The sequence below is a fragment of the Daucus carota genome, chromosome 5 (genome assembly GCF_001625215.2).
Source record: "Daucus carota subsp. sativus chromosome 5, DH1 v3.0, whole genome shotgun sequence".
NCBI lineage: Eukaryota > Viridiplantae > Streptophyta > Magnoliopsida > Apiales > Apiaceae > Daucus > Daucus carota.
The window spans coordinates 34,352,778-34,379,372 of NC_030385.2; the positions used below are offsets into that span (position 1 = coordinate 34,352,778).

General features: G+C 34.7%; 2 protein-coding genes across 8 annotated transcripts; one reads left to right on the forward strand and one right to left on the reverse strand.

The window, feature by feature from the left end:
* The first annotated feature begins 2,700 nt into the window (after nucleotides 1-2,700).
* LOC108219985 (probable LRR receptor-like serine/threonine-protein kinase RKF3) lies at nucleotides 2,701-4,993 on the forward strand. Its single transcript, XM_017393600.2, has one exon. It carries the CDS (start codon nucleotides 2,883-2,885, stop codon nucleotides 4,752-4,754), a length of 1,872 nt encoding a protein of 623 aa, XP_017249089.1. The 5' UTR covers nucleotides 2,701-2,882; the 3' UTR covers nucleotides 4,755-4,993.
* A 1,663-nt stretch (nucleotides 4,994-6,656) lies between these two features.
* Nucleotides 6,657-25,195, reverse strand: LOC108223024 (piezo-type mechanosensitive ion channel homolog). Of its 7 annotated transcripts, none has more exons than XM_017397060.2 (21): nucleotides 24,922-25,193; nucleotides 24,709-24,789; nucleotides 23,769-23,925; nucleotides 23,519-23,664; nucleotides 23,166-23,322; nucleotides 22,852-23,038; nucleotides 20,757-20,872; nucleotides 20,480-20,564; nucleotides 18,644-18,859; nucleotides 18,377-18,554; nucleotides 17,082-17,210; nucleotides 16,730-16,903; nucleotides 16,376-16,618; nucleotides 14,458-16,002; nucleotides 11,434-13,907; nucleotides 10,769-11,164; nucleotides 9,501-9,659; nucleotides 8,639-9,142; nucleotides 8,222-8,366; nucleotides 7,593-7,737; nucleotides 6,657-7,165 (listed from the first exon to the last, which is right to left on the reverse strand). In XM_017397060.2, exons 1-21 carry the CDS (start codon nucleotides 24,968-24,970, stop codon nucleotides 7,030-7,032), a joined length of 7,422 nt encoding a protein of 2,473 aa, XP_017252549.1. In that variant the 5' UTR covers nucleotides 24,971-25,193; the 3' UTR covers nucleotides 6,657-7,029. The 7 variants fall into 7 exon arrangements, 6 of the variants coding, with proteins under 6 accessions (XP_017252549.1, XP_017252550.1, XP_017252551.1 ...); XM_017397061.2 differs by having other exon boundaries at nucleotides 8,222-8,363; nucleotides 24,922-25,192; XM_017397062.2 differs by having other exon boundaries at nucleotides 23,519-23,681; nucleotides 23,769-24,789; nucleotides 24,922-25,192.
* Nucleotides 25,196-26,595: the final 1,400 nt, after the last annotated feature.

Here is a 26,595-nt window from a genome sequence, read left to right on the forward strand (position 1 = left end):
ATATCATAGTTATAAAAATAATAAATAATATGTTAAACAAAAACTAAATCAAAAATCAGAATAAAATATATATTATTAATATGATTATTATTATTATTATTATTATTATTATTATTATTATTATTATTATTATTATTATATTTGATTTAAGTTCTATGGAGTCCAATGTTTCTTTGGAGTTCATATATATTCTGCAAATAAAACATAACTCAAATATTGGAAAACATATTATTTTTCGAATGATGTTTTACAAACATCACTATTTTACTAAAAAAAAATGCGGATTCCATACATTTTACAAGTAGAACAGTGCAAAATAATAAAATATTATTCTGTGAAATATACTTATGCGGAACATATATATTCATATTGTAGAATAGGATGAGGTTCAAATCATAACCTATATTAGAATCATGACTTAGGACCGTAGACATCCGTCTGATTTATTTAAAATCTATGGCTATGATCTAAAAGGCATTTATATTAAATCATTTAATATCTTCTCTCATTAAAGCACACATTATATTTTACATTATATTAGGTAATAAATTATTTATCATATCTCACTATTTCAAGAAATATATCACACATAATATAATTATAGTATACCATTGCAGTATATCTAAGTAATATATAAAATAATGAAATCAATTATTTCATTTTGGCTTATATCGTGTTTCTGAATTGAATCTATTATTTTATCTATTACTTACATATACTGCAATGGTATATACTATAATTATGTTATTTTTGTATTAGTTCGAAAATAGTGTAAGAGTATAATTTATGATATACTGCAGTAGTATTTTTTTGTTTTAATGAATATATGACATAAAAAGATATATTTCTTATATATTTTTAAATATATAAAAATGATATATTGAATATTTTGGTATATTGTAATTTATATGTTTCTCAATAATAGTATGATATGATTAAAAACATATAGGATATAATCTATTTACAAAATAAAATATACTGCAGCAATATATAATAATTATATAAAACTAAAATTAGTTATGATAAGTAAGTCATTTTATTTAAAGTGATTAGTTAATGATCATAAATATGTACATATTTAATGCATATAGTACTTCGTAATTAAATGTAATTTCAATCTCAACCATATAATATACTTAGATCTAATGGTCCTTAGCGAGTTCTAAGTTCTAACAATAACTTGGTTCTATCTCGAACATGACCCTTGTAGAACATACATATTGTGCTTGTAAAGATATGAGATTTGTAAGATTTTATTGAAATAATGATTGTGAAAAATGATTTGTAAAATATAAATGGGCTTCGAGAACTCTAACAAAATATTACGGGTGTGTATTCGATTGAGATTTTAATGGATCATTTTTTAGTCTATGGATTTCAGTGGATTGTATGTGATTTTGATTCTTAATAAAATGTCACAAAGTTTCTAGGATTTAAGCACGATGCTTCAAAATCCCATTGATTTTGGTGGGATGTCAAAAAATTTAAAATACACTGAAGAATGCCACAAAATCCATCATTTTATGAAATCAAAAAAAATCCATCAACATTTGAATACCATCAGATTTTAATGAATTTTAAACAATCCCAATTGAATACCATAGGATTTTAAAACATAATTTAAAATTCCAATTGAATACCACCATATTTTGTATCATAATTTAAAATTACAATTGAATACCCCAAGATCTTAATCGATTTCAAACAATCCCAATCGAATACTCTCGGATTTCATGAATGAAAAAAATACTTTAAAATCTCAATCCAATACATCCTCTCCGACTTTATAGAACTTTAATCTTTATATATAATATAATAAATCAGCCTAATTGAAATACAGTATAGAAAAAGAAACAAACAAGCGGTAACAAAGATCCACCTACACCTCATATATTGCCATGTTGAGCCCGAATCTAGAAGTAGTGTATACATATCATCACCTTGGTCAGTCATGCATGCACACACCTCGCCATCTCTGACTTATATTACTCCATCACATGATATACTGTACATGTATCTTACGTTTGTTATTGCTTCCATTTTTTCTTTTTATATATACACCCATTTGCTGTTTTTCACTCGTGATGAAATTATTAGGAGTGCATTTAATTTATATATATAATAATTAGTTCGAAAATTATTTTAATTACACACAGTAAAAGTAAACATATTTGATTAAAAGTATATTGCATAAAATTTGACAAATAATTAAGTTTTGTTTATAAGGAACATTATATTTATTTATATGAAATCAAATTGTGATACAGAAATAAGAAATGAAAATACTATTAGTTTATAAATTGCATATAAATGAACTCTAAAGAAATCAATTAAATACAACGAGTTTGTTGAAATACTCCTGAGTAGGCCCGTATCTAATACTCTCTCCGTCACAATTTATAAAATCTTTTTTGGAAAATTTTTTATCTCAAAATACTTGTTTCTCTTTTTTTCTCAATATAAATTTATCTCTATATTATTTGTGACTTTTTTGAAACTCAACATTATTCTCAATTCTCAATGCACTAAATCCCTATATTTATTGGGATTTTTTTGTAACTCAACTTTTTTCTCTTTTATCAATATACAAATTAATGATACAGATAAAATTATATCTAACCAAGACCTATAAATTGACACTGAGGGAGTATTTAAATGCTAGAGTAGCCCATTAATTTTTGTCGAAAGCATAAAAGCCGTTTCTTAGAAGTTGCCTCTGTTTTGTCACAACTCCAGTAGACCAGTAGTATAAACAAGCAGAGCTACCCTCCCATTTCAATGGCGGCTCAACAATTCAAACTCCTTAAAGTCAACTTCACCTCCACCAAACACGCCCTTATCCTCCCCACTCCATCTCCCCTCACCACCAATCCATCTCCATTATGTCTCGACCAAACACGCCCTTACTCTTTTTCTTCCTCATGTTCTTTCAGTTATGTCAAGCTCAGCGAAACGACAGCGTTTCGTGCCCGCTCGACTTCGACGTGCTCCGCCGCTTGATTCAGGGGTACAAGCCGCCGTCCGGCGACCGGTGTCAGTTCATTCTCGAAGGTCTTCGGCTTGTCCAGTCTGATTATTTGAAACGGACTGACTCGTTCCTCCCCCGAGTCGACTCGGCCGAGTCGTGCTGGAACGCCTACCAGGCGCTTTACAATCAGTTCGTGCCGAATTTCGATATTCGGAAGAACTGCGGGTTCCAAACGGACTGGATTTCGCGAGGCTGTAAAAATATCACCAGCCGAGCCGAGTACGAGGCGAATAATTCGCCGCAGACTCTAGCGGCTGTGTCCACGGCTTGTAATCAGTCTTTATTAAACAGCTCGCCGTGCGCCACGTGTACTACGAGCTTGTCGAGTTTGCAGCCGTCCGATTCGGTTAATAACACGGTCGGAAATGTCTCGGATTGCACTGCGTATCGGTCGATTTACGCAGCTGCTTTCGCCAATTCGTTTGGTCCGGATGATAAAGGAAATGCCGAGTGTTTGTTCTCTTTGAATTTTACCCCGGTGAAATCGAGTAATAATAAACAGAAGAAAGCGGTTATTGCCGTTGTTGTTGTTCTAGGGTTTGTGGTTTTGGTATTATGTGGTAGCGCGGTGTGGTTGATTAGAAGGAATAAATTGAAGAAGAAAATTAGGCAACGAGAAATTACGAGGAGGTGGAGTGATTTGAATATGAATACGAGTAATTCGGCTTTGGAGTCGATTAATAGTAGCACGACGTTGATTCGTTTCACGTTTGATGAAATTAAAGAGGCGACTAAGAATTTCTCTAGGTTTAATATAATTGGGAGGGGAGGGTATGGGAATGTTTATAAGGGCGTTTTGTTTGATGGCTCTGAAGTTGCGTTGAAGAGGTTTAAGAATTGTTCTGCTGCTGGTGATTCGAGTTTTGCTCATGAGGTTGAGGTTATTGCTAGTGTTCGCCATGTGAATCTTGTGGCGTTGAGAGGGTATTGTACTGCCACTACTAATTTTGAAGGGCATCAGAGGATTATTGTGTGTGATTTAGTGAAGAATGGGAGTTTACATGACCATCTTTTTGGCTCGATTGGGAGTAAATTGAGCTGGCCTGTTAGACAAAAGATTGCGCTTGGGACTGCCAGAGGATTGGCGTATTTGCATCACGGGGCACAGCCGAGTATCATTCATAGGGATATTAAAGGTAGTAATATACTTTTAGATGAGGATTTTGAGCCGAAGGTGGCTGATTTTGGTCTTGCTAGGTTTGCTCCTGAAGGAGTGACTCATGTGAGTACTAGAGTCGCTGGAACAATGGGATATGTAGCACCTGAGTACGCGTTGTATGGACAATTAACAGAGAGAAGTGATGTTTATAGTTTTGGCATTGTGCTTCTTGAGCTCTTGAGCGGGAAAAAGGCACTCATGATGAAAAACGACGAGCAGCATGCTCTTGTGGCAGATTGGGCATGGGGGCTAGTGAGGAGTGGGAGAGCTTTAGAAGTTATCGAGGAAGACATTCCAGAATTAGGGAGTTTAGAAGTTGTAGAAAAGTACGTGTTGCTCGCTGTGCTTTGTTCTCACCCTCAGCTATATGCCAGGCCTACAATGGACCAGGTCGTAAAAATACTGGACATGGGTTTAGCAGTTCCAACGATCCCAGAAAGACCGATTCCTCTCACTGCAGGGATCGATGATATTGAGAAATCTGTTAGCGGCCATTGGGGGTCTGGCCGAGTGTCTAGCTATTCAAGATTGCAAGCCATTAAACTGGTAACTGATAACTCTACGTAATTTTTCCCCATTCATGTTTCTCATAGCGATCACAAATTCACAATGTAGATTACTAAAGCGCTTAATTTAAATTTCAGTGTAGCTGAAATGTGAAATTCACGTAGAGATATGGTAGATAGATCTTCACAATGTAAATATATACCACAAGAATGTATAGAGAAAGTAGTCCTTAGTGATGAATGTTTTTCCACTGTGAGTTCTAGTTGTACGTTATTTATGTTGCATCAAATTTTCATCAATTTGTATTTTGTACATAGTTTTTTTTGGACCTGGGATATTTAAGAGAATTTTCCCTTCTTTATTTCTGTATGATTAATTTCGTCACGTTATCAAACATCTATTTGTTACGTCAAAAGAACTACTACTACTATTCTTGGTTTAGTTGACTTTTAAGCTTAAAACTCTCAAGGTTTGGATTGGATAAAGGATATCTTGTCCCTGTTCTATATGCACGTTTGTAATTAACTAAAAGGAAATATGAGTCACAGTCAGACGTTTGGACCTGCAAGGGGTGAAGTGTGAACATAACCGACCCAACCCGCGAAACCCGACCCAAACCAACCTTCTTTTAAACCGATTAAACCGAACCGTCCAAAACTGATAGTTAAATGGGTTCATTTTCAAAAAACCCGAATAAATTGGGTTGGGTTAGGATTTAACATATTATCACCCTTAACCAACCCAAACCGTTTATATACAAAACAAATAAATTAGTTTTTCTCACATCATCTTTATATTTGAATCTAGTGATGTTACAATATAGTGCATGCAAATTATCATGTCACAAACAAAACAATTAATTGTTTCTTAAAAGCGGACATGTAAATTGAAACAGAGAGAGTATCTATTTTTATTTCTATTTATAAAAATATAAATTTTTATATTATCATATCACAAACAAAACAATTAATTATTTATTACTTTTCACAAGTCCGGTCCTTAATTTTTTTGACATCATAATATAAAAATTCTAAACCGATCAAACCGACCCGAGCCAACCCAACCCAATATAAAAAGGGTAGGGTTGGGTTAGACATATATTTTTGGATTAACGGGTTGAATTTTTAAAAACCGAACTAATTGGGTTGGGTCGTTTTATCGGCTCTAACCCGTGCTGCAACTAGCAGATGCCTTAAAGTTCTTGCAAGAGAAAAAAAAAGAAAAAAGAATGAGCACTCTTCCTTTCACCGAGGAAAACTGACCGGTTATAATTTAAAAAATAAATTAATTTAGTTAGTCTGTTCGATTCAACATTTTTAATGTTATTGATTAAATTATAATTATTTTATCAAATAAAAAATTATAAATATTTTTATTATTATTAATAACTTTTATTTGTACATATAATTTTTTTTTATTAATATTTTTTAAAAAATAAAAAAAACAACATGCCACCTCTTCTTTTAGGTTTCAAAAACTGGTAAAGCGAAAAATCGGAAAGACGTAGGAAAGAACGAAAGAAAAAAAATATACTGGCAATTATGCGCGGGAATGCTCACCAGTTTAGTCAAATTTATCAGGTGACAAAATAGAAACTTGTATAGACCACTTCCCAAAGTACTCCAAAGTCAACCCGATTTCATTAAGTTATAATTTGATCTTGTTTACATTTGTATGCATCTTGAAAAATATAATTTTATTTAATTATTTCCAGCAGAACATATTATAAGACTTTTTAGTCTTATATGTTCGTCTTGAGCGAGAAAGAAACAGTAAGATTTTATCTGTTTTGATCCCTTTTATGAGAAAATATGACTTAAATAATGAGGATTTCAATTATTATTATTAAATATAATTAATATAAAAACATCGATATAAATTTTTGAGTCAGAATCGAATCTAAAATATAAGATCAACGAGAAAACTCAGATTTTCTTACTGTGTTATATGAATTTCAATATGTTAATTAAAACTAGTTCTTATGTAGAGAACCATTCCATCTTCTCAAGAAGAACGTGAGCAATTTCATAAGGTTAGCAACTGCTACCTCTTACTCTCTTAGGCGGTTCTGAATATTGTAATAAAATAAACAAATAGGTAGCTATTGAAGTCTACACTAGTGACAAGGAAATATTGTACAGTGCACAGAACTACAGAAAGACTCTAGCAAACAGCAAGTTATCTTGATGTTGTAAGTGCAGAGGATGAGATGCGTGGTGCACAGCACCACCCAGGAAAGGAACAAGTTAAAGTAGTAGTGCTGCATTCTTCAATTGTATGTTAGTTATGTCAGACTCGACTGACTGACCTGTGGACGACACTCAGTTGCTGGAACTTAATCAGGCTTGGTATATTCGAGCAACATGTGAGGCGACCTGTAGATCTTTACCACGGTCCAATATAGAACCTCCTCGACTCCCAGCTCCCCCTCTGCTCTTGCTGCATATATATCCTCACAAAAGGCAATCAACCTGCACCATTTGGTGCAATTAATCTGATATCATTTCAAATAAGTGCTCTAATTGACGCTACATCTTTCTAAGTACATGGTAAAAGTATAGCAAGATTCCTAACAATGTAGCCTTGTGGATAACCCTCACACTTTTTGAATATGATGTCATGTGTGTTGCAAGATTGTTTCATTGTTACCATAGATGTTACAACAAACTCTTTTGTTTATGATTCTATCACCATTCGTCGTGTTTTAGTTATTGCAACTTTGCTATAATACATAGCACATGCCTTTTTCTTAAAATTTTTGAATACCAAAAATCTAGCTACTTCTCAGTACTAAGTACTCCAATAATTTTGGTTCAAGAGATCTAACGAGCATAATTCAAATATGACTATGTTTGTTGAATAACAAACACCCAAGAGCAACAAACACTGTCAGCTTACCTGTCACAGGATGGAAGGTTTTCGAACGGAATTCTCATTCGGAGGTCAGAGCATTGAAGTCTAATAAACCGGCCAACTGCTAGCACAAATGTGATGTAGAGACCCCATATGCTAAATTTGCTGAGAGTTTCACCAAGAAATCCCTCTGAAATGGATAGGAAGTGATTGTTAACAGCTCTATATATATTGTTTGCAGGTATCTTAGCATGTTTGTATCACTCATATGTTCCAAATGAGAGATAAATCTTCAGAAGGAAGTACATACTTTTGTTCGGGAGTACGAAGTAGCACAAACTTCATATGCATAACATTAAGTATATTGGCTACATCCACTACATATCAGTCAACCACAGGCACTACTAAAACATTCTAGTAAATGCGAACAATTTAGCAGAACAAAGAAGAAAAAGTACCAAAGACCAGTATGGTGTTTACTCTTAAATAATAGTGGGCATAGCACAACAGTAGTTCTAAAACTTTCAAATCTAAGTTAACTAAAGGGAAAAGTCTGTTTCATGAGTTTAGCTTTCTTTCTGGTAGTTTTTCTTGATGCTTATCCAATATTGGTATTTATGGAGTCAACAATATAGCAGCAACCAAGAAAGAAAAAAAAGAAACCAAGATCTTACGTGGAGTTTCCTCTGATATAATGATGGCCATCGGTCCGGTCAAGTCTCCGCAGATTTTTAGATCTGAAGAATGAACATCATGGAATGACCAAAACTCAGAATTTCCACGATTTAGAACAAGATCTCCACTCACATCATCCACCTGCTTAAGATTGATGAAAGGGATTAAAAATTCACATTCCGTAACTTCACACATCTTTAGGCTTATATATTCAGATTGTCTACAAAAAGCAACAGTTTAACAGCATGCATATGCTTATTCAGAAGTACTTTGGTTACCATTTCCTATAAGTTATTAGTATAGCCCTAAGAGTGTAAAATGCCTCAAAGGAGGAGCTTTACCTTATAGTTAAGTTATCTCAGTGACTTATGGGAGGATAAGAAAAGAAGAGAGGAATGTGCTCAGATAAAGCATACCTTTTGCTCCAAAGATCTGATGTCACCAGAACCAGTGACACGAAAGTATCTTGGATACAGATTTTTCGTCCTGAAGCTGTCAACGGAACCATTGAGAACTTTCTCAATTTCCGATGCTTTTGGAAGATCGATGGGGTCAATATTTTTCTCGTACTTCACAAGTTCCTTGCCCTTTGGTCTATCCCTGGTAAGTACCCATGAGAATCTAATTTCCATGTTGCTGTATAGAGATAGAATATAGTTATTCTGAACTACATCGGGAACAAGCCAGAAGGAACTTGCATCAGCTTGACAACATATCAATTGAATATCATTGCCATTATATTCATCCAGGTAACCATTAGAGTCAAGATAAGATATGTCATTGAGCTTATTCCATGGATTTCTTTCGCATAGAGATGTCTGGTACAAAGTCAATCTTCCTGCATCCGTTTTAATATCAAACTGTACAGTCGCATCATTGATAGGATTTGCGATATTTGTTGGGTTACCACTGCTGTACATCTGGAAGAAAGGTTTGTTAGCATCACTATGAGATAGCAATATGTACATAAACATATAAATTGATTGCAAAGTTTGACAAGACGTTGTGCTTCACAAAACAATGAGCACGTCAGGATCCCAAGTTGTTATCTACTTGACCAACAAATATGTGAAAGAATTCAATTGGACAAGCTCATGACATATCTAATAGACTTGAATGCTTACCTGGATGCATATAATGTCAATGATAATCAATTGACCTACATAGGCATATATGTTTTGACAGGGAAGCACTCCACCAAACAACCATTTTTATTCCAAAATTTCGATAAAACTTTGATAGAGAGAGTGTGATAGAAATTATCTTTCAGGTTCTCACCAGTATGGGAGTCCAAATGACAAAAATTAATATGAAGAACAAGCATATCCCATTGCAAAATTTGGTCATCTTTGTCTGCTTCTCTCCTTGTTTGTGCCTGGATCTATTCAGAACTGCATCACATTTGACAAGGTACAAGCTCGCATTTATGTCCTCTAGCTGAGAGAACCACATATCAACAATCAAAGCAAAATTACAAGTGCTTAAGCATCAGTCACACCTATGCAAATAATAACTTAGGAAGAACCAAACATCAAATATGTTGATCAACTGTACTCATAGCAGTAACTTTATTCATATTTTGATGAAAGTGATCCCATGCTCCAACATCACATGACTACTACAAGAATGAAACCATTGTTATAAGCATATAGACTTTTTACTCATGTAATATTTTAATAAGTACCATATCTAATATGGGTCTGGGTCACTGACAATTATTTTCTACAACAATCTATCCGTGGCTTTCCATTGCTGATTGATTTTTTTATGCGAATACAGGGGCCCACAACGCCTCCCCACTTTAGAAACGCATCCTAGGGTTTCCATCTTTCCGCTATAAAAAAGCGCAGAAAGCTTGTTGGCAGAAAACGATTGTCAGGGACCATCTCCCATCTAATATTTAGCCTAAAATGAAGAACCATATCTGCTGCCATTTCAATACTGTACGTAGAAGGGTTCTAGACATATCATTTTAGTGTAAAAACATGGAAAGTTCAAGGTACGTGTGTGGTATTCTTAAATACAAACATATTGCGCTGCTTACTAATCCTACCATGACTTTAATTTTCAAGTGTTTTCTCTGCCATGTTATACAAGCTGTAGTATACAGGAAAAGTAAACTGTAGCCCTGCTTATGAATCCTACCATAATATCAATTTCCAGGTATTTTCATTGTTCATGTTATGTACAAGCAGGCAGCAGCAGTATATAGGAGGAAGAATCAAGGGTTTTTTGATATGGGGGAAATTTGATCTTTTATATAATGTTGATTCTGGTTTTGTTGTCTATAGTACAAAGCCATATAGGATATGATATATGCAGTCCATGGACCTGCATATACATGAATCTGAATGTTCATAATATTTTCTAGAAATGAATTACTTTTCAACAGTTCAAATGCGGTTAAAAGTGCATGTGACATCATTGTAATTTATATATCTTTCTTGACTAACACACATCTCAGGCTACAAACCTTATTTTGAATATTGAGGGATGCTTAGATAACTTCAAAGGTATGGACGATTCTGAAGAATGGCTGTTCTAACCTTTAGCCAGTCGTACATTGTCAGCGATGTGGTTGTGCATGACCAGTCAAGCACACATCTTAGTTCATAAAGAAATGGTAGAGCACGATAGACCCTGTATCCCAAGTAGTTGACTCGAGATACTTTGCTAGTTAGAAACTGTTGGTAAAGGGTGCTTTTGTGAGGAATTCCATATCGAATTTGAATGGCTTGCAGTGCCAGAGAAACTGCCTTTGTCAAATATATAGCACGAAGTGCCAAACCTGTAGAACTTTCCTGAGATAGCTGCATCTGCCAAGCATACTCGGTAACTGAATATGTGAAGAGAATGAGGTTGAAAAGGTAGAAGATCACTTTCCCTATGGCGAATGAACACAAGTATATGATGCGATCTAGTACTATCAAGAAGAATATCATCTGCATGAAGAGAGTAGAGTTAGAATAACATAGCAAGTCATAGGCCTTTTAAATCTTAACTATTATGAACTGGTGCTGACCTGCCAAAGGCTTATAAGAGATAACATGATAGATATGAACCATTTTTATACAAAATTTAAAACAAAGTAAATGATCTACAATGAAAATGGATTAAGTATATAAGTATTACGTATGTGTGCTTTCTATGCTTAAAAATCACTGCCACACAAAAAATGGAAAAGAAGTAGGTACAAGAAAAGAAGGCATACCATTAACATGAATACAAACTCCTTTGGAAATTGATCTTCGAGCTGATTAACATCTAAGATTTCCTTTTGATTTTTGAAAACAGACTGGTAAAAGATGGCAACCAAAAAAAACACGGACAAATCTGCACCGAATATGTAGGCGTAAAGGTCGATTTCTCTTTTGCCTCCCCCAATAACAGAAAGTATAGAGTACGGAAAGCCAATATGTTCTGGTACTCCAGTTTGTTGTGCTATAAGAATTTCTTTTGCAACATCAGCAGCTGGAGTTAGTGACTTGTATCTTTCAGTTGGCTCACATTCTCTTGATGAGTTGGCATACACCACCTCAAAAACAGCTAAAGCAACATTTGGGTCGTCTTCACTTTTTTTAATGCTTTGAACTTGAACCCTGCTAGCACAAGGGCAGGCTATTGAGTTATCTTCCTCGCATCTTTCATCATGCACAACCCTCAGAAGTTGATTTATTCCAGATTCTATTCTTTCTGGTTGGATCATATCCTCTGGCCACAGGTGCACATCCACAGACAATTGTACCAAGTATGGAGGAGATTCAGTTTCTCGTGTCAGAGATTTTAGGTATCTGTAACACTTTTTTATTAAAATTTTTACCATGACAATAGTAGGTTGAAGCATCTTACACAGCCTTCTACACCAGCTAGAACTAAGACCATAATCGTTCTGATATTCTTCACTCTCCTTTAAGGTACTGAATTCAGTCCAGGACATCCAGCCACTATCTTTGGCTGTTATAAAGCTTTGCAGAAGGGTAGATAAGTAGACTAGAAAAAGAGGGAATAAACTTATGACAAATAACGATGTCATTGGTTTCTTAGGAAACCCAACCACCTGAAGAATGGTTGACTGGATATTGTAACCACAGTGTTGGATGATGATCTGATACAGATACTGCACCATTATATAAATTTCTGTGTATATTAGCATAATGACCCAGAAGATGTAACTTGGCCCAGTATTTATACATAGAGCATACAAGAAGAGTGCAGCGAGATATACCATCGAAAGAATGCTGAAATTCCAAAGGAAGGCGAGAAGAAAGCAACAATAACATACAACATCATTATTTGAACGCATCTGGGACCATATATGACTGAAAATTCTTTCTATCTGTAGCTTTGCTGTATCAAAGACAGCTCTTCTCTTGTCCGACTGCACATAATTCATATTTAGGATGTCTGTATCTTTATCCTCTCCATCTTGAGCAGAGAAAGACCCATTATTAGAGCCCTTCTCATGAGTGTTGAAGAAGTTCAAAAAATTGTTAACAGCCTGACTTTCAATGGATTGTACTTCAGAAACACCATCACCTATCAATTCTACAGAGGAATGTAATGCATTTTCCTTCCCTTGAAGTCTTATTTTATTTTCTTCACCTGAATCAATAAATTCTTTATCTCTACTGTCCTCTATGAGTTCAGTAATTTCATTATCAGGCATTCCCATCAGTCGCTTAGTGAAGGCCTTTGAGTGTGAACTTTCAGATTCTAAGTTTTTTAGAGTTTCTTGTGGTTCATCAGGGGACATTACGCCTTCATATGCATTTATTTCTTGTTTCATCATGCGTCCTTCAAAATCAAGGCTTTTGGAATCCTTATCACTCCTCAATGTAGTCCTCCTTCTCAAGCCTTCACTGCCATTCAATACGTCATCACAAACAGCAGCAGAGTTCATACTGTAAAGCTGGCTTTGTAGGTTGAGCATCTCAGATTTCATCTTCTCCACTTGCAAGTTTCGCTGGCGTTTCTTTTCTTCATTTTCACGAATATGTTGTAGTTGTGCAGTCTTCCATGCAGCTTTCTTTTCTTGCTCACGTACCACAGCACCAATTTGTTCAGTTTCAAGATATCGAAACACATGATCAAATTCTGGGGAGGAGAACATATATGACTGCAAGGATACCAGAACAAAAACGGAAATCTCAACCACAGCAGATCTTGAAGTTATACGAAACCCATAATCATACTTGTAAAATCCAATCACCTCATAAACGTAATCCCTTGTTTCACATCTACCAGCATTGTAATCACCCAAAAAGGGAGATTGATACACAAGTGATAACACAACTATAATGAAGTTGTATATGCGCAGAAATTTAAAGATCTTGTTCTTTTTCTTAAGTATTGTAAGTCTCATGCGAAAGAAAATTACAGCGAAAGCAAGATAACCAAGATGCAAAATGTCATACTCAAGTGTTCCAGTGACCAGTATCAAAGCAAGCACAAGATCCAACAGATGACAATAGCAGTAAAGCCTTAGATAATCAATAATAGTCCACATGCTTTTAGTTTCAAAAGAAAGATCACTCCAAACAAAAGCATTTTTGCGCTGAGAGATCATTTTTCGATATGTAAATGATCCTGAAAACCTGGAGAACTGATCAGCTCGAAGTTTGAAACATGCAACCATGAAGACAACATAGTAGCTGATCAAAATGCGATAATCATCAACTACAAGTCCTGCAGAAACATAAACATGTGGAAAAGTTGCATTAGAAGATAATATGCATGAATTTTAGATGGCAATAAGATATTTTAAGATTAATATTAAAAAAAATAAAAAATACACTATATCACTATCTGGAGAGTACCGACGCATTAAAAGCCTCATGCCTCGGCCACAAAATACCTAACTATAGGTTCATCCAGAATTCTCAATTATTATACTTCTACGAAGTTTCCAAAGATCAATATTTCTACATATATATATATGGATAAAGAAACTAGCCTTTACTCAGGTAAATAAGAGATATATATCTTAAAAACTGAAGCCCGTTAACTTAATACTTTTGAAGCAATAACCTGTGGGTATTATTAAAACCACATGATAATAAACAACAATGTGACAATTCTAGTTATAAAGAATGGCTAACAATTCTGCGTTGCTAGAAATGCCCACAATTTTTTTTTATTTTTTTTAATGGTGGTAAATGTCAGAAACTCAGAATTATAACATTAAGGCAATTAATTTCTACTACAAATCAAGTCTTTGACTATTGAGAGATTGTACCCAGCCAACATTTTGAGCAGTAATAGAAATATGTATCTGAGAATCTCCAGCAATCATGGCAATGCAGATTAGCCCCATTTGAGTCTTGTGGAGTTCTTGTCATAACATGGTTCCAAATTGCGAAGTATTCAAGCAAAAGGATGGAAGCAAACAAGAAGACAAATATTGACCACATTTTACGAATGATCTGCCGGCCCAAGAGAACACAAGCAGAAAGAGATGCAACATACAGTATAGAAACAGCATTTAGCAGAAGAAAGCTTGCCAGAAGCAATGTGATCATATTAATCTCCAGGCCAAAAAGATTGAACATATTTTCTATCCAAAACATTATATATGTTTTCAAGGTTGTCGTCTGTATATCAAACCTCTCCTTTTTCAAAGCAATAATTCGCATCTTGTCCCACGTGTGACCCTCCTTAATGCTTCCCCAGATATATCCAAATGAATATTTTTTAAATCTATTACTTTCAGACCCACTTCCACTGCAGGAAACATCATGAGATGATTGCTTTTTTCCTGAGTTATATGATGACCATGAATTGCTTGTCAAACTATTTATCTCTTCATGACTTGAAACAAAAGTTGGGTCCTGATCACCATTAGAACTTGAAACAACTGGCAACACATTTTCAGGTGGAACAAATAATGGACAAGGTTCTGCCCATCTATCATCGTCTAAGGGAGATTTAGGAATCTGCTCCAACCAATTAAAGACATTGTACTGAAGGCTACATGCAGCAATCACCAGAACTTTCCCTCTCAAGCCTGCTACCATACCCCAAAAGCCAGGGTCATACACCTGAATACCAAGAACCAAAGATAAACTGTAATGTTTTTGATTAGGAAACATCTCAGCATGTTTGCCCCACATCTGAAATAAGTATTCAGCTATCACCAAAATTCCTGTGTAAACTATGAATAATTTTGATGGTATCCGGGAAGCTTTAAGTAGATTTGAGCAGATGACAAGGCCTAGAAGATACAGGAAACCACATGCACTAATTGGACACAGTGATGCATAGAACAAAGCAGCTGACAGTAACTTTTGGCTGTGCCAGATTAGAAGCCTTCTGATAAACCCAAGCGCTCCAAGTTGCACTCGAACTAGATCTTCTTTTATTATAAACTTGCTTTGCCTCCTCTCGTAGCAATAAAGTTGCATCACAACTATAATTGCTAGAGATTGCCACAAGTTCTTTAATGACGGAGCTTTGGGGCTATAGCCGAAATTTGAATAAAGATTCAACTTCCCAGAAAGCCATGTCTCGATACTAGGAAAGATGCTCAAAATATACACAAAAACAAATACCATAATTGTATATGCTCTGAGTGGAAACCAAAGGCGTCGTTTTGTTTTCTCAGCAAGTTGTCTTCCAGTAATCCATATAAGGAGAAGAAAAAGGTATCCGAACGATACATAATTAGGACATACCAAGCACACTGCAACAAAAATAGTCGTGAATGCAATGTATGTTCCAAGCGACCGATACAAGCTTAGTATTTTCTGGCTAATAGCACCGAGGAATGTGGTTATTTTTCTCCCTGAAGAAGATAATAAGAGCATAATAGTTAGACTGATGACCTAAGTATATTTAGCAAAAAAAAGATGATCTAATTTTTTATGGAGATTATTACCAGAATCATGACATAAAGACAATGCGGATAAATGTAAACGCATAAAATTACATCAAACACAATAAATTAAACATTTACGACATAAAGACAGCGCAAGAAAAAACAGATGTATAATATTTCTTCAAACATGGATAGTGAACCAATTAGAGATGCCAACTTTACTTTTTCTGCATAAAAGGAAAAATTGTGCATGCCTTTACAGTCTAAACTAGTTTAGTCAAAGACTATTAAGGAATGGAAATTTTGTGACCAAGTCCTAAGAAACAGAATTTAGTCGTACCATTAACACCATTGGAAGGATTGACATGGATGCCTCTGGTGGCACGAGAGGAGAAAATTGACAACAAAACTGACTTGTTCAGACCAGCTTTAAGAATAGTATATCCTACCGGGCGACAGGGTGTATTCTGTACAAAGGCTGAAAAAGAAAGCAACATTTCAAAACCATGATTGTGAATGGCACAAAAGCATGCAAGCACAGCTATTTTCACGAAATCCCAGGAGCTGTCGTAGTCAATGAGACCTGCGAAAACCAAAAAACAGAGTAAGATTAATATTCCTACGAAGAAAGCCAGGGAAATAAATAAACGCCTCTAGTCACCACCTAAATTAATCAAAAGGAAATAAGACTTGCCTAATTGAGACAGAATTTCCATACTCAGTGAGCCTGGGGTCACCAAACTTTTAGAGACCAGATTAATTTGAAGAGTGTACAACACTGCGAAATGAACCTCACAAACAAGAATCAGGGCTTGCCGTAGGCCTCTGCTGATACTGTGACTCATGAGATACTTGAAAAAAAATACCACTGTTTCACATGTTAACAAATAGCACCAATTAGTAGTTGTAGTATGCTGTGACATACTAAGATTTTGGTGTACTATTTTTGTGTAGTAGATAACTCTTGTGCACAATGAGCTAATATGTTACAACGGATAGTATAAAGTATTTTCACCGAATTTACTAGAGTAACCTAATTAACATACTATATATAGCATGGATGAAACCAGGTTTCACTGCAATGAGAAATATAAGAACCAGCATGATAGCTCGAGAACATTTGCGGAGTCCCCAGGCAATTGTAGCCACAATCAATACTTCTGTCTTCTCACTCACTGCAAAAAGAGAACCATAATAAATAAACAATCAAATCGAGAAATCTAGACTACAAATCAAAGCTTCTTGAGATAACTTAAATCATACTTGAGATACCAGTTGTGCTACACATTAACAAAATATTGTCCTATAACAGAAAGCATGTAGCAATGGACAAAGAAACTTGAGGATGGATAAATGCAACCAGAGAGAAGATTTTGAGAGGGTGCAACCTTCAACTAATATTATACAACCATGGAATCCATATAAGTAATATATTGCTCCTAGTTGTGTACTAAGTTAATTAGATACATCTATGGGACATGTCTAAGAGTGACTGAGGTGTTTTGGGCTTCGTCTCTGACAAGCAGCCCAGTGTCCTTGCTACTCAGTTTCACATCCATCTACATCTGCTATGTACACTCTATTATTACATATAATCCACTGGAAGAGATGTAAAAGTGTCTTTTGCAGAATAAGTGGATTCAAAAAATTCAGGAAAGAAAGGTTGTGTGTCAAATTTTGGTACAGAAGCGTTAGTAAACAAATAACAAGTCTGTTTCACAATAGATGTCAACCTACATATTTAGAGGTAGATTGGTAGTAGAAGCAACAGGAAAATTTGAGCTTGTCTTAAGAAAAGAAGTAATAACTTGAAACAAAGCTAACATCCCTCAAATAGCTCTAGATGAATTTCTGGAGTTTCTCCGAATGTGTTATTATAGTTGACTAGAGAGATTGGGAACTCTTGGCATGTTTTGTTCATCGATGCCCAAACATCAAGAGTTAGATTGCTTGCAATCTTGCAGATGAACAGATATAGGGCCACTACATATTAGGTAGACTGTTTAATGAAAAGGTCTAATATGAGATATGCTATCAAAGTAGACAGACTATCCAATGAATTCTTCAAAAAGCGAATTTGATGTTTAAATTATATATTGAACTGTAAAGCAATGAGCTTTTGCCTTCCGATTCTATCAGAACACTATCAGTTGAGTTGTGCTAAAGATTTTTAAGAATTCTGATCACTTAAGTGCTGCAAAACCAGAACCTGGAAACATTAGTGGTTAGACATGAAGGACCAAGCATAAGGAAAAGCCTGATGATCAGAATAAGATCACGTGACAATAAGATATTAAACTGCTACAGGAAAATAGTGAACAAAATTTAAGCATCTTATTACCTTCATCAGTAGAATTGTCACATGAGGATTGCATGACCTCGTCAGACATGTATAGTAAAACTGAGTTGTTGACAAGATTGGTAAGAGCAACCAGAATTCCGAGACAAAATTGAGCAAGTAAAAAAAGTCCTGGTATTGAGTAATGCCACAACCCCACCATCTCCCAGATCTCCATATCCTGTATACATATTCCAAAAACTTACAAAAATTTATATAAATATACACAGAATACTCCTAAACAAAGGCTTCTTTCTTTTCATGAATTACCTTCCCAAGCTTCCCGTCTAGAAATGTATATGCCACATTAAAGATATAAGTACTGACAGCCCAACAGAGAATGAAGACAAGTATCAGCCCATTCAACCGATGCTGACGGAACGGCGATGGGAAAACAAATATTACATAGCCGACGTAAGCAAGTAATCCAAATGCACATATGCTTGCAAAGAAGAAACTCCAATATGATAAAGCAAACAAAGAGACCTGTCAAATTCACCCAGTAAAGGATTAACATAAATGCCAAAGATAACTGAGACGCTTCAAGACCTGCAAGTTTAATGCTACATAAAATATTATATAGCAACTCCAAATATCAGGGATCCATGTTGAATCATAAATTGCAAGAGATTAAGGAACAGTCACAAATCCTACATAATATAAGAAAATTCCTAATTTTTAACATACTAAAATAAAATTGCATATGCACAGGTGGGAAATTATATAAAGAGGAATCTGTAAGTACTTTATAAAGCCATGCACAGTTGTCACATGTGTTAGTTTCACATGCAGTGCAAGCTTGTTGGGTAATTGATCAAGGTCTTGTAAATTTATATCACAGAAACCTTACTAGTGCTAAAGGGACAATTATACACTTACAGAAGAGTATAGTAATTACAGAAACACTTAAACAATTACTTTGTACCAACCATATTTAATATTAATTTAATTCAAAATATGATACGCTGTTTATGCATGGACCCAATTGAATATTTACTCTTTGGTGAGCCTACAAGGTATCGACAATGAAAGCTGATTTTGATCCATTGCACATGTTTGTTTGTAGCTGTACCCAGTAATTCTGTTTGTTTTATAATTAAGTGATGCAAAGAAGAACCTCAAACTAGAAACTAAATATGTTAGAGTGTCACTATTTCGTGATTCCGTGAGAATTAAAGCAATGTAACCTACTGAACAAGAATAGAGAAAGCAGCCTCCTCATTTTAGACTTCCTGAACAAGAATAGATGAAGCAGCCTCTATATTGTGGACTTCCCTATCGTTTTAGGCAAAAAATTAACACATGGCTCTCAAACACATAATTATCATCTGCGGTGTACTACTTATATATGTCCTGTTTAACACCTATAGTAAACTCAATCACATATGTATTTATCAAATACACACATTTACTGTCGTACCCTGTCATACACTTCGAGTCTACTTAAGGCATGAAATGAGGGGTAAAGAAAAAAGCAAGTCCTCCATATAGAATCTGCCCCCCCCCCCCCCCTCTCCCTCTCCCACTCCCGTTCTCCCCCTCTCCCGCTCTCCCTCCCTCCCTCCCTCTCTCCCTCTCTCGCTCCCCCTCTCCCTCTCTCCCGCTCTCCCCCCCCCCCCCCCCCTCTCTCTCTACTTCCCAATTAGGGCCCCTATAGCCTAAAACTAAACAGATTCATCAATATTGTATGTTAGAATACAATATAGCCCTCCTAACACCTTGAGGTTTTAGGAGAACTGGTCACTTAACATCTTACCAGAGCTCAGGCTCACACTGCGTTCCTTCTATTTATATTATTATCTGCAGTCGGCCATTAAGACTTTTTAACTTGTCAGATATTAGATTGAATTATTTTTTAGGAAACAAATTTACAGTTTAACAGAAATATAGTCCTTCAACTGGCCAAGGTATTAGACAGTATCTGCAAATCTCTCATGCCCGTATATGGATCAGTTGCAGGTTCATGATACATAAAGATAAAGATAGATAGATGTTATTAAAAAAGTCCCTTGTTTAGTAAAAAAGAAGGCAGTCCATAACAGTCACTACCTATACAATAAATGCATATGCAGCATAAGAATTAATTACTATGTTCAAGATTTGTACCGGGAAACCATACGTGAAAAAGTTGATACTGAAAGTCCTAAAAACTGCACCTCGTATCATCACATTGGCATGCCTCGCACCAGACCTTCAAAATCACTAATGATAATTACCAACTAAAGGAGCAGACGATAATAAGTTATTCTGATTTTTCCTTATGATGAGTAAGGATTTTAATATTTTAAAATTATAATAATGAACCTTGAACGTTATTATAAGTTGCACTGATTTTATTCCCCCAAAAGGCATCATTTAGAAAATTACATAAAAGGTCAATCACCTTGATTCGCGAATAAAGAAAGACTGCTTCGAGGGAAGAAGATGTTCTTTCAAGTTGCCTTCTTCACTGGACATAATACAATCCATGTCCTCCAAATCAGATTTGACACACGATAGCTGAAATGTGATACATTAATTAGGAGAATATAGCGATACAGATGGAATAGTTCTATGCATTTTTAAAAAAATTGGATAAAACTCTACAAGTCGAGACAATATTATCAAACTATGCAACTTGGACAAGCACATACCATTCAAGATTTAGTTAGTGAATAAGTATAAGAACTATATTAATTACATAGTTTTAAAAATTTTGTCAGGTAAAAGGATTAGATTATGCAGCAAATATCATCATGTTAAATGAGCAGAATCAAGAGACCATTGCTAATTTTATAGAGTTTCAACAGAAAGAAGCTCCTAAAACATATCAACACACACTGAAAATGACGTCTGCCAGAAGGTAGCTAACAGTTCTTGTGCAGCCAACACAACAAAATTTAAGAGCAAGAATTATAATGCATGAATACTTAATAATCAGTGAAGCATAAGATTTTTTATGTTCAGACGTAAACACTTTTACATGAGAAATTTATGTGTTTTGCCCTCCTTTTATACTTTGTCAGCCAGATCAATTTAAGTTTGGTGATTTATTGTTAACATAAGTCTGGGTGACAAGGAATATAATTACTTCACACTGTGAGATTAATCTTGATAAAGTGCTCTCGAATATTTAAGTGCTTGACTGTGTTAGCGAGACCAAAATGAGTAGGTGCAGTGTCAAGATAATAATCTTCATTCATTGTTTCGATATTGTTATTCTGATTGACCATATTCAGACAGAGCTTCATCCTTATTTGTTTCTAATCATACACTTGCCATAGTACAGTTCACAAGATAAAAAGGCAAAAACAGAATTTCTTAGACACCAAGATGATGACACAATGATTCTTAGTTCTCCAAATGAGGAACTTCTGCTCATATATACAAGACCTTGACTCTGGCAGCTCTTCTCAACCATAACTGCAACATGCTGTATCAAAATTTTTAAATATATAGATGACCACTTCCCAGCCCTAACAACATCTAATTAAGTCATCTTTTAGGCCAAGACATGCTCACTCGGGAAGCCGTGACTTGAAAGTAGTACTGTAAATAACAATAGTGTGACCAGAACATTAGAGGGTGGGGAGGCTAAGATGCATAGGCCAAATTGTTTTAGTTAAAATTTATTAAGAATACAGAAATTAATCAGAATCATTAGATTATTTCACTGAAATTGAAATAAAAATGTAACTCTACAAAATTTTAAAAGAGTGATGTAATTTATATATACCACTGTACTTCGTTACTAAAGAAAAATATAAAATGGTTATAGACTACAAAAATCTTTGACATATTATCTAAAATAATTGTAAAGAAATACAATGAAATCGGAATAACAGCTTACAATGAAATCAAAATAATAGCTTAACAAATGAACATGTTATTGTAGAAATCGATAAAATGGGATTGGTATTGAAAGTAGTTGAGCTATTTTTATCTCTGTACCTTTTCAAAAAACTGACCTATAGAAAATGATCAGACTGATTTCTCATTACTTAATGGTTCACATTGTCACGCACACACACACATATAACAGGTATACTAACAAGTCCGGATCACCCTTGCTTATGAGTTGCTCCGCCCCTGGGCAATAATCTTAATGGCTTACAGAAATTTACTGTAATTGTGTCTATGCTGTAGTAAAGTTTACGTTCACCTTCAATAGCACAGATATTTCATCGGTTAAAGGGACACTTTAGGAGATTAAAATAATAATATTCTATTGAACAGAACACAACTTCAGACTGGTAAGAGAAATAACAGTACAAAGAAGCTAAATAGAATTTTCCATGAATTATATGACTGATTATTATCTAAGTTGTATTTTTGCTGATATATATTCCCTCCTAATTTAAACCTATTATTCATCCAATAATATTATAACACCATACCAGGACAAGTTTAAAGACGAAAGTTACCCTCTCATTCATCTACAATGGATGAGACTAACAATGACCTAACTGTACCCACAAGTCTAGTAACGAAGTTCATACCATGAAATACAATACCATCATGGACACTCCAGAAAGAACTTCCAGCCCCTCAGAATTAGCAGATATCTTGTAAAGTCCAACAAATTCAGCTAGGACATGGAACATTCTCGGGAACCCTATTGGGAGCTGATAGACATATAGTAGGACAATGTTGATGCCTGCATATATCCAAAGCTGCTTCCACCACCTTTAAAATCATGTCCACAAACATAACCAACTATAGCATCAGTAAGTCAGAAACCGAAAAATTCGGAAAATGTAAATATTCAGCAAATTTAGAACCATAAACTCGCAGCACCCTCATGATGATTTACCTAAAAAGACCAAGAAAATTGCTTGATAAGGACCAATCAACAAGACCAACACAGCTACAAATGAAAAATGGCAAAGAAACCCATGAAGGCTTGCTTATTCCCACAACCAACTGAATCGCAGGTACTAGCAAACAGAAACCAATCCTGACATGATAACCTATCATGTGATAAAAAGAACAAATATCCAGTCATACATGATATCCAATAATTGTTCAAATGTTTGTTTTATCCTAAGCAGAACTGCACTTACTAAGTTCTTAATTTGAATATGTGTTCAGATTCAGTATTTGCATGTAAATTACTAAAAAAATACTGGGCATAACAACCAAAACTCAATATTCAGTAATAAATACCTAGACGCTCAAAAATCGATGAGAGACGAGCCGACCAAGAACCTTCTGATAGAGCAAAACCATACTTGTTTCTGTGGACTTCAATCAACGCAGTGAAGACCACAAATACTTGTAGAACCAAGTAATAAATTACTGAGGACTGGAGCCTGAAAAACATACCATACTGAACTATAAAGATGAGATGACAAATTATACAAAGTTAATTTGATATATGAGAATAAGCGTTGGCAGCTAACACAATAAAGCTCACTTCATGAACCCAACTAATTTTCCCCACCAAGAATCTGCTATTCCACATTCATCACCCTTAAAATCACATGCTATAAGCAGTGTCACTTGAGAAAGAATAAAAAGAAGAGAAAAATTTATAATTGACCACAATAACAGAAGTCCTTTGAAACGGAACCCTGAAAACAGAGAAAATATATTAATTATATAATATGCACAGCAGGAAAATAATCTGATGGCGCAGTTTTAAATATGAAAAAAAATGAAGACAAAATATGCCCAAGCTACAACTACACAGTATAATACCAATATCATATGTATTCAGGTACAGAAGGGCAAAGACAACAAAAGAATCTGCCTGTGCAGTCGTAAAAAGCAATCCTCTCCCATGACAAAGGCCATGGGTTTAATTACACACTCCGCCAATTCAATTACACATACCTTACCAGAAAAAAAGAGTACAGATGAGTCATACCACAGCTACACCGACCACATTATAATGTCAAGATAGTATATATCCAAGTATGCAAGGGCAAACGTACAGCATACTCTAAGTATAGTAATTTGCACTATAAACTGGTAATGAGTTTTTCAAAATCGACATGAGTTGGCTGTACAGAGATTTAACCCCAAACTGATAACAAACTCAACATGTAAACAATCTAACAACGATATTTGCCCCTATAGCCAAATTGATCATGGCAAGTGCAATATATGGTAATTAGTGATACTGACTAAACACAAACATCCACCCTGTATAAATTAATAACCAAGTCAGTAATAACAGATTAATAGCTGCTAAACTGTGGTCTAGCCCTTTCATACCTGGTTCAATTGCGCAAACATGTATCTGTACACTGTAATATCATATCGGATGACAATGGAGACCATTATTTCAACTTATGTATAGCAGCTAATTGTTCACCATCGAATCATATTAAAAGACAATCAGTAGAGCTCACCTTGTTTTGGTGCCTTGTATAGAATAAAAAGAGAAGCTGCCAAATCAACCAGAGAGATTAAGCTCCAATTGAGTAATGCAGCTGCAACAGAATAGTATTAAAAGAAATGTAAAAACAGCATTCCACTAATATACATTATATGAGCAAAGGAACAAAAAACCCAAGAAATTCATACAGGAATGCAACACATAGTTTCAAGGGCAATCTTGATACCTGTTAAAAGAAGCAAAGGCAGCAAAACCCCAACAACAAATCTCCCCATGATAATCTCTCAAAAGAAATGTTGAATCAGTCCAAGAACATCTCAACTTGGTGTGTAATAACCCAAAAACGAAAATTATTTGTGGACAGCTGCAACAGGGTTAATCAAGGCCAATGAGACTGAAGCAAGAAACCAAGAAGTTGATACAAGTGTCAAGAGAGCAAGGACAGCAAATTAATAATAATATAAGGAGGGTGATGTGAGAGCATCTCCGACCATTGAAAGCCTCCGGCTAAAAATTGAGTTGACATACTTAAAATAAAAAAAGTTACTCAACAGCTCGAAAAACATGCTCAGCTGTTGTCTATAAATTTAGCCAACCTCCTGTGGATGGCTAAATTTGTCGAAACTCTACAGGTTTGTAAGAAATCTGTAGCAAAATTGTACATCATTTATTATCATTGAACTGATATATTCTATTTTAACAATCTAAAATATTAATAACATACTATTTCTAAATTATAGTCAACCAATATAGCCAATACCATTGAAGCAAAATGTTTTACAGGTTCAGCAAATTTTACATAATGTCTTATAGATCCAATTTAGCCAACGATTATAGCCAATACCATTGGAGATGCTCTGACTTGAGTATTTTTGAGACACGACTTCATTTTTGGTCGACATCCTCTCAGACATGTAGTAATAAACTTTATGGATGTCTATGGCCGACTTGAGAATGTATACTCCCTCCGTCCCTATCTTTCTGTACACTTTTCTTTTCGGTATGTCTCAGTATATATTTAAAAACTTTCTCAAAATAGTAAACTTTTATAATATAAAAATCTCACTTCCCTACTAATTTCTCCAAACGTATACATCCCAGAAGGACGGAGGGAGTAAACTTTATGGGCTCAGTGGACTAAAATGTAAGATTATTATTATTATTATTATTATTTTAATGGAGGAACCGCATCCGCTACAATTAGGCCAGAGTTGGTTGGCCTGCTTAAACCATATTCGCCGAAAAGAAATTTGGTTTTTTTCATAACTATTGAATTTTTTTACAAAAATATTGTTGTCACCTTTTAATATTTTTAAAAATAATATTTTTAAAAATACCATTTTTTATATATTATATACAAAAATACGACTTGCAACTTTCGCAACCTCATTTACAACAACGTTTTACAACAGTTGCAACTTGCAAACAGTTATAAATGAAAATATAATTTACAGTTTCGGTAACAAACACAACTTGCAACTTCACTATTTGCAACAGTTGTAAATGAGAAATTTCATTTGCAAGCAACAGTCGTATGTTGCAAAGGTCGTAGAAGTTGCAAGTCGTATTTTGATAAATAATTTGTAAAAAAATTGTATTTTATTAAAAAAATCAACTTGACAATAATTTTGTAAATAATTTATAAAGAGTTGGTATATTTACAAATATTCCAAATAGAAATGAGGTTTTTTTATTAAAAATTTATAAAATTGTCCATATTTAAAATTTATTTTTAAATATACAGTATTTTTAATATAATTTTACAATTTAGACATTTTTGAAAAAAATAGTTCTTCCTTTAATAATTTATAATAATAAATTTAATTTAATCAGCTGCATGTTCAATATTTTTATATTCACTATATTTATGTCAAATAAAATAGAGAAAGAAGCAATAATA